Source organism: Geotrypetes seraphini, chromosome 11, assembly GCF_902459505.1.
Source record: "Geotrypetes seraphini chromosome 11, aGeoSer1.1, whole genome shotgun sequence".
Taxonomy (NCBI): Eukaryota; Metazoa; Chordata; class Amphibia; order Gymnophiona; family Dermophiidae; genus Geotrypetes; species Geotrypetes seraphini.
This window is the reverse complement of record NC_047094.1, coordinates 130,560,455-130,569,123: the sequence shown is the minus strand read 5'-3', so window position 1 is coordinate 130,569,123 and position 8,669 is coordinate 130,560,455. Positions and strand designations below refer to the sequence as shown.

General features: G+C 41.9%; 1 protein-coding gene across 1 annotated transcript in view; it reads left to right on the top strand.

The window, feature by feature from the left end:
• The first annotated feature begins 799 nt into the window (after positions 1–799).
• Positions 800–8,669, top strand: part of LOC117345642 (BPI fold-containing family B member 4-like) — a 31,252-nt gene continuing 23,382 nt past the window's right edge. Inside the window, exons 1-3 of the mRNA XM_033914577.1 lie at positions 800–925; positions 3,309–3,369; positions 8,105–8,165. Coding sequence (XP_033770468.1) covers positions 807–925; positions 3,309–3,369; positions 8,105–8,165 — 241 coding nt within the window. The 5' untranslated portion in view covers positions 800–806. The remainder of the gene's footprint in view (positions 926–3,308; positions 3,370–8,104; positions 8,166–8,669) is intronic.

The following is an 8,669-nucleotide window of genomic DNA, read 5'->3' as shown; positions in this document are numbered from 1 at the left end:
TCCCTCTGGACCTCTTCCTTGCCCTCTTCCATCTGGCCCTCTTCCCTTCTGGCATCTCAAGGCCCATCTGGAGGTCCTTCATGCGTGCGCGGATGTCAACATGGTTGACATCATGCACGTGCACGATGTCATCATGGTGACGCCTGCGCACTTTCGGATGCCTCAAGCCGCGGCTCAAGAAAGTTTGCGGGATGCTGATCTAGTCTATGCCAAAACATGCGGGTCACCTCTTCTATGCCTTTGTTTCGATATTTTCCTTTGATCCCATCCTCTTGCCATAGTTATTTCATTCCTTCTCGACGCGGACATTTAGAAAGTTTGTCCCGAGTAGGGTTACCAGATTTTCCCGAAGGAAAATCTAGACCCATGTCCACGCCCCCAGGCCTGTCCAATTCCGCTCCATTCCGCCTGTGTCACGCCCCATTCTGCCCCCCCCCAGACGGCGTGGACGCGACACAACGATGTCACGTGCCCACGCATGTTACATCACCGCACTGCGTCCGCACATGCGTGGACGGCCCTTCCAGACGGACAAAGTTCTGGGTTTTGAAAAGCCGTCTGGACCCCCGGACATGTCCTCGAAAAGGAGGACATGTCCGGGGACATCCATACATCTGGAAAACTCTAGTCACAACATCCAAGCTAAAGGTCCTAGACTAAAAACATTTAAGCTGCAGGCTTGGCTTGCTGGTCCAGTTTTGTTCAAAAAAGCAAATGTCTACAATTAAAGTTATCAAGATGTCAATTTTGTTTTTGATTTTACTTCTACTTCTTCCAGTCCCATGGGTCATAAGCTGTATACCTCGATGACGGTGAACATTATATCAATAGCCCACTTGACTACAGACAAAGATGGAAGCCCCAAGGTCATTCTGGAGAGCTGTCAGACTACATATGAAAATCTTGTCGTCAAAGCTCTGAACGGGTGAGCTGAAGAGATTTCCTTCTTACAGCATTATTTAAAATGATTCACAGAAATTCAATATGATCATTTTTACCACTATATATTGGATATTTAAAGTTTCTTACTCTGTGCCATTGGTCTAGAACAGGGGGTCTCAAAGTCCCTCCTCAAGGGCCGCAATCCAGTCGGGTTTTCAGGATTTCCCCATTGAATATGCATGAGATCTATGTGCACGCACTGCTTTCAATGCATATTCATTGGGGAAATCCTGAAAACCCGACTGGATTGCGGCCCTCGAGGACTGGAGTTGCCCACCCTTGAGCTAGACACACACAAAGGGACAGTCAAAAGAGATCATGCTAGAACTGAAGAAACCTTCTAGGTCAAGGGTGTCAAAGTTCCTCCTCGAGGGCCGCAATCCAGTCGGGTTTTCAGGATTTCCCCATTGAATATGCATGAGATCTGTGTGCATGCCCTGCTTTCAATGCATATTCATTGGGGAAATCCTGAAAACCCAACTGGATTGCGGCCCTCAAGGAGGGACTTTGAGATCCCTGGTCTAGAACAGACATGGGCAATTCCGGACCGGCCAGAATCCAATCGGGTTTTCAGGATTTCCCCAATGAATATGCATGAGATCTATGTGCATGCCCTGCTTTCAATGCATATTCATTGGGGAAATCCTGAAAACCCGACTGGATTGCGGCCCTCAAGGAGGGACTTTGAGATCCCTGGTCTCTAGAAGACATATTTAGCAACTACAGTAAAACCTTGGTTTGCGAGTGTTTTGCAAGATGAGCAAAATGTTTTATTAAAATTTAACTCGACAAAGCAGCGAGGTCTTGCCATATGAGTATATGCACATGACAACTGAGCCGATAGCTTTTCTCTCTCTGACGCTGCGGGAGCGTCGTGACTGTTCTAAACAAGCGAGGTCTTGCAATACGCGCCGTCATGTCATAGTGACCCTCATCCTCTCCTCTCTCTTGTCTCCCTCACACCAGCCACGATTCTTTTCAAAAGTAAAGTACAGGTTCATATATTTTTACTTTATGCAGTACACTTCTCCCTCCATATCTGCGGATTCGCTTATTCGCATTTTTTCGGCTGCTGACTCCGCCCCCTAATGTTCAGCACTGAACCTAACGTTTCACATTGGACACCGCTGCTCCCGGTGGTTCCTGAAGGAAAATCGCTGCTCCCGGCGTTGTACGGAGCAAATCGCGGGTTGGGTTTTCCACGGTTTATTATCTTTTTTTTTAGGTCTATTTTACCGAAAACCCGCAAATAACATGCAAACAATTATTTGGGGGTTTTCAGCATTCATGGCTATGTTCTGCCCGCATCCCCTGCGAATACAGAGGGAGAAGTGTACATTATTTTGTATTAAAGATTTTGGGTTGTGGAATTATAGTGGCTTGGAACATGTATTCTGTTTTTCTCTGCCATTCCTTCTCTGTTCTGCTCTGCCTGACAAATCTTAGCACTGGGAACAGAGTTAATGGGCAGCTTCCTTGGATCCACAGAATCCACCTGCTCAAATGCGAGTAGCTAACATAAAAAGAACTCTGCAATATGAAATACCCTCTAAAAGGCAAAAATCCTTTAAAATGCAGAGACCCTCTGAATATGGAGCCCTGTTTCTAGTGGATTCCTGCTTTTTGTCACCATGCCAACTATATATTTGGTCAATTCCTTGTCTTGATACAAGAATAAAGCATTTTACATCTCTTGAGCTGGACTGGACTATCTCTCGTTGGGTTTTGGTTTGCAAATATTTGTAGTGCATTTGCATCTCTGTTGATACAATGATGTCACCTTCAACACATTCAGAAACAAAAAGAGGGGAGTCCAACCTTGTCTGCAGTGAAAAAACCAACCAGGAAAAAACAAGCCAAAACTGCAAATATGTACAACGATGTAGGCAAAATTTATTGTGACAACCAAACTATATATTAAAACCTTTTTACCAAACAGGGGACCCAACACGGTCCGTGTTTCGGACAACCTTCATCAGGGGTCCATGGTAGAAAAAGGATAAAACATATGTCACAACAAATGTATATAATAAAGCCAAACTGATGTTATGTAACGCCGAGAGTCACTGTGACCCATGATGAAGGTTGTCCGAAACACGGACCGTGTTGGGTCCCCTGTTTGGTAAAAAGGTTTTAATATATAGTTTGGTTGTCACCTTCAACACATTCAGCACCGAATCTGAACAATTCACAAATACTGAGTACTTATTAAAAATATGTTTACCTTCGAAGCAAAACCATGACCATAAGTTAGTTATCTGTTCAGGTGAAAGCAGAAATAGTTCGAAAGAAATCCAGTTGTGGTCTATGGGCTGGATACATTTCCCACCTGTCGTTTTTCACTTCTATTCTCATTTTCTTTACAGTGTGAAAGGAGAAATTTTACAGTCACTGAAGTCTCTTCTTGATAAGTTCATGCCAGATGTGGTAAGTTCTGCCTCATCTTTTCTGAAATAAAAGGGGAAGTCTCCCAGACAGGGATGGAGGGTCGGTATCCTCGTCTGAATCTAAGGGCTCCTTTTACGAAGGCGTATTGTGCCTTAACGCGCGGATATAACGCGTGCTAAAATGCCGCATGCGCTAGCCGTTACCGCCTCCTCTTGAGTAGGCAGTAGCTTTTCAGCTAGCGCGTGCTAATCCGGGTGCGTGCGTTAAAAACGTTAGCGCACCTTCGTAAAAGGAGCCCTAAGTGAGCCTCTGTGAACGTGTACACTGATATTCACTCTGCCATTCATAACATAACATAAGACTTTATTTATATACTGCTAAATGCCTTTCAGTTCGATGCGGTTACAGAAAAGTAGGTACTACAAGGAAGAAGAAAAAATTTTTAATATTGAAAATGAATGGTGGAAAATATGGATAGAGCGAGGAATCTACGCTTGGTTAATTTCCCAGTGACTCATTTATTATCTCCTGAAATTTTGTTGAGGAAGTACCGTATTTGCCGGCGTATAAGATGACTTTTCAGTACCTTAAAATCCTCCCCAAAGTCGGGGGTCGTCTTATACGCCGGGTACTGTTTAGAGAGCTGCACGGGGACGCCCCTAGGGTCGCGGGGATTCCATGGGGACGCCTCCGAGGGTCGCGGGGCTCCTGCGGGGCTGGATGCTCAGTCTTCTGGATGTACGCGGCTCTTCTTCTCCCTACCTTCTCTGCTTGCAGCACAGAGCCGAACGGAAGTCTTCCCGACGTCAGCGCTGACGTCGGAGGGGAGGGAGGGCTTAAACAAAGCTTAAACAAAGCCCTCCCTCCCTCCGACGTCAGCGCTGACGTCGGGAACACTTCCGTTCGGCTCTGTGCTGCAGGCAGGGCAGATAAGGAGAAGGAGAGTAGCCTCGCGGTTCGAGTGGCTACCAAAGGAGAGGAGCGGCCCGCCCCGCCCCGGTTGCAGCACAGCCGGCCAGGTTCCCTTACTTTTGGGGCACTTCCCCGACCGACCGATAAGAGCCCGGGTCCGACAATCCTCCCTGCCCTGTAGCCGCGAATCTAAATTACCTTCTTACAGCAGCTGTAAGAAGGTAATTTAGATTCGCGGTTAAGGGCAGGGAGGTTTGTCGGACCCGGGCTGTTATCGGTCGGTCGGGGAAGTGCCACAAAAGTAAGGGGACCTGGCCGGCTGTGCTGCACCTGGGGCGGTAGAGAAGGTGTGCGGAAGAAGGGGTAGTCTTATACGGCGAGTATATAACAAAACTCTATATTTTAACTAAAAGTTGGGGGGTCGTCTTATACGCCCAGTCGTCTTATACGCCGGCAAATACGGTATTTTAAAGAAATACTGGGATTACCCAATCCGGAGAATTTCCCAATCAATAATTGTTACTATATTCCGCAAAAGAAAATACAATCCGACCAGGAGGTGGACCATCTGGTAACAAGTGAAATAAACCTTTTTGGACGATACTCAGGATGTTATTCAGAGTAGGTCCACTATGGTGATAACATGCATGAGTGAGATAGATAAAATGCTAATAATGAAACTTTACTTTAAAAATAGATTGACAAAATTTTGTGGAGATTTGGTTAGAATTTTTCCTGATGTCTCAAGAGCTACGCAAGTAAGAAGGAAAGAATTTTTGAAATTAAGAACAAGAGTCTTAGCTCTTGAGGCATCTTTTTGTCTAAAATTTCCATGCAAATGTCTTCTTAAATCACAAGACATTGAATATGTATTTTGGGATCCTATTCAATTGCAACCATTTCTAATAGCTCGAGAACAGAAATGATTTTTCTTATTGTTTTAATGATTCATTACAATGATATCATTGACTTATGATACTGTGATATTTGGTATGGAAATGAGAGCCAAAAGTCAGATTTCTGCAAATAACAACAAATTATTACTTATAATGACTGGAATTGCCATTCAACAAATCACATTTAACTGGAAAGATTGGAAGAGATTGAACTACAACTTCTGGTGGAACTCTTTATGCCATATATATAAAATGGAAAGGTTTATTGCAGTACAGCGGGGTTATCTTAAAAAGTTTCAGGATGTGTGGAAACCATTAATGAAATATTGTAAAGATTAATTTAAAAATTGGTTCCCTTATATTAATTGTTAATTTAAAGTGTAGGGAGGGGGGTATTTTATTATCACATGTTTTTATGATAATTAAATATATGAAGGGGAGGGATGGGATTGGGTAGGGTATAAGAATATATGAGATGTGCCAATGATTATTTCTAAGTGATGTATTTATTGTTTATGTGATTGAATATATTTTAACACTTAATGTAATCTTGAAAATGAATAAATTAAAAAAAAAAAAAAAAAGATTCATTACTGAGAAATTGGTGGATGTAAGATTCCCAATAGTATTGAATGGTTAAGATTCATAATGAATCAAGAACCAATTCTTTGTTTTCCGTATTTTTGTTAGTTGGAAGTTGCATGTCTCCCCACTATTTGTGGGCTTGAAAAGGAATGTTTGTGTTGTATAACTATTGTCAAAAACTTGGTGTAAGAAACCTTTATCCTTGATATCTTTTGATATTGTAAATCATTAAATTTATTTAAAAAAAAAAAAGTAAATGAATAGAATATTCACATAGAATTTCAGGTTTTAGATTTATTTAAAAATTTGATATACTGCATTATCAAAATTTAAAGCAGTTTTACAAAGTATACAAAGAGCGTACATTAAAAACAAATTACAAGTAATGCTACAAAAAATCAAATGTACAGGGATATAATTTCTCTTATATAATTTGGTGCTGAGCTCCAGAGGGTAGGGGCCGTAACAGAAAAAATGCTAGAATGCATAGTGTTAACGTATCTTAAAGAAGGGATGGATGGCAAGTTTTGATTAGATGAATGTAATGTGCGATGGGGGATAAGTAGCCTGTTAATAAAATCAGGTTGGCCGTAAGTTTTGGTCTTGTAAGTCAGTAACATTATTTTATAGGAAATTCGATGATCTATAGGAAGCCAGCGAGCGTTTCCCTGTCTGCCCCAAATTCAAGGTTATTTAAAATTTCTTATATGGCCTAATCCAGCCTTCTAGGTGGTGTACAAAAAAATGTCAAAACCACGCGCGAATAAGATACAATATGAACAAAGGCAAACCCAGGGAAATGACAATTTATAAAGACATTGACAAACCGGAACAAAAGGGAAGACGGGTTGGAACTAAGAAAGAAAGAGAACATTCAAGGGAAAGGACAAAGGGAGGGGGAACTGAAGGTAGAAACCTTTCCTGAATCACAATTTAAGCTAAGCGCCAAAGAAGTAAATGGTAAGATTATGTATAAAAGAAAAATAAATAAAAACGGGGGAGAGAGCATGTCAGATCGCAGCCTGCACCGAGGCAGAAGAGTAAATATCTGAGAGGAAGGGATAAAATATTATAATGTACAGATCAAATTTAACATAAGAAATAATACAAGGATGTATTTGGAGGGATGTATATTGAAGCATATAGGATTCATTCCATCTTTAACTGGATTTTGAATCTATTTTCATTCAATTAAAATGGTCTTGGCCTTTGCTTGGATTATGTGGATATTTACCTCAATAATCCTGTACACCCCCATCCGCCCCCTCCACTCGGAAATGGAGAAACGTCTATGCATCCCCCCCAGGAAGGTCCCTCCCGCAAACGCTCCTACAGCCACTTCATCCCCCCAACTCTGGAACCAACTCCCCCCGCAAATCAGATTACAGAACTCATTGATGACCTTCCGGAAAGCGGTAAAGACCCTTCTTTTCAACTAAAATTCAACCACAATCTACGCCTCGCCCCCCCTTAAACCCCCCTCCCCTCCACCCTCTCTTCTCCATTCTGAACCGCTTCTTAAATTGCTGTATAGACCTTGTACTTAAACTACGGTATAGTCTTTGTATTGTCCAAATGTATTCCACTGTGAATGTTTGCCTGTGGAAGCATGGGTCATCTTCAAGTTTGCTTGCCTTTGCTTCAAAACCATAACAGGTTCCTCCCCAATCTATCTATCTATCTCATCATTTCGAATTTCCAGGCACAACTTGTACACACAGTGCCTACTTGTTCGCTTTCCCATCCTTGAAGGACTGTATCTACAAGAGATTACTTGACAGAACATTATCATTCCAAGCAGGCAAATGGAACAAATGTTTCACCAACTTCATCTCAAACGCACTTTCTTATCAAACCTTTAGGAAGTCAATTAAAAATTATCTCGTTGACAAATTTCTCTGACCCCACTTCAACCTTGAAGTATTTCCAAAATCCGGTCCTCGAGATCCACTGGCAGGCCAGGTTTTCAGGATATCCACAATGAATAAGCATGAGAGAGATTTGCCTGCTCTGCCTTCTTGGTATGCAAATCTCTCTCTCATCCATATTCATTGTGGATATCCTGAAAACCTGGCTGCCAGCAGATCTCGAGGACTGGGCTTGGGCAGCCCTGCTCTTCCAGATAAATTTGACTAACCTTAACATGCTACAGTAATTTTAAAAGTTTTCTGTAATATTGCTGTCTGTATACAGTCTCTTCCTCTGTAAACCGCTTTGAACTGTTTGTAGTATTGCGGTATATAAAAATAAAGTTATTATTATTATTAATTACTCAGGGCTACGGATGCAGGGAATTGAGTTACTAGAACATTCTACATTCTATCTTCTCATTAATGAAACATTCTACCACATGCTATATTCTCCATTCTATATTTTTGCAGATGTGTCCAGTGCCTGACATGATGCTTACTCTCCTGAATGGCATGCTGAAGGATATGAGCGGTATGAGATGTTTTCTTGTTTATTTTCAGACAGACTATTCTTTTAACTTCTCTGATTTATCATTCTGATGTATGCTGCTTTAGGACGAACTTATGATCTAAGTAGTAATTCATACTGGTCTTTCTTAAAAATGTGAATACAGTAGACTCTCAGCTAATCGGCATCATGGAGATTGATAGTAGAGAATGACACGGTGACAAAATTCATCACCGTTCCCGTCCCCACGGATAACCGCGGGAAATAATCCCAATTCATTTTTTAGTGTCTATTTCAGCCTCAGTCCTTCTACACCAGCATTCTTCAAAGCAAAGCTTGAGGGTCAGTGGTTGTGGCCATTCATACTCTGATTCTTATGTGAGCCAAAGATAATGAAGCCATTGTGACATCACTGAAGTGACTGGTTCTTAGGCACTTTTGGAATGAGGCATTATGACATCACAATATCTGCTCTGGATACCAGAGACTGTCATTCTGTAGTGTCTGTTTCAACCTCAGTCCTTCTAC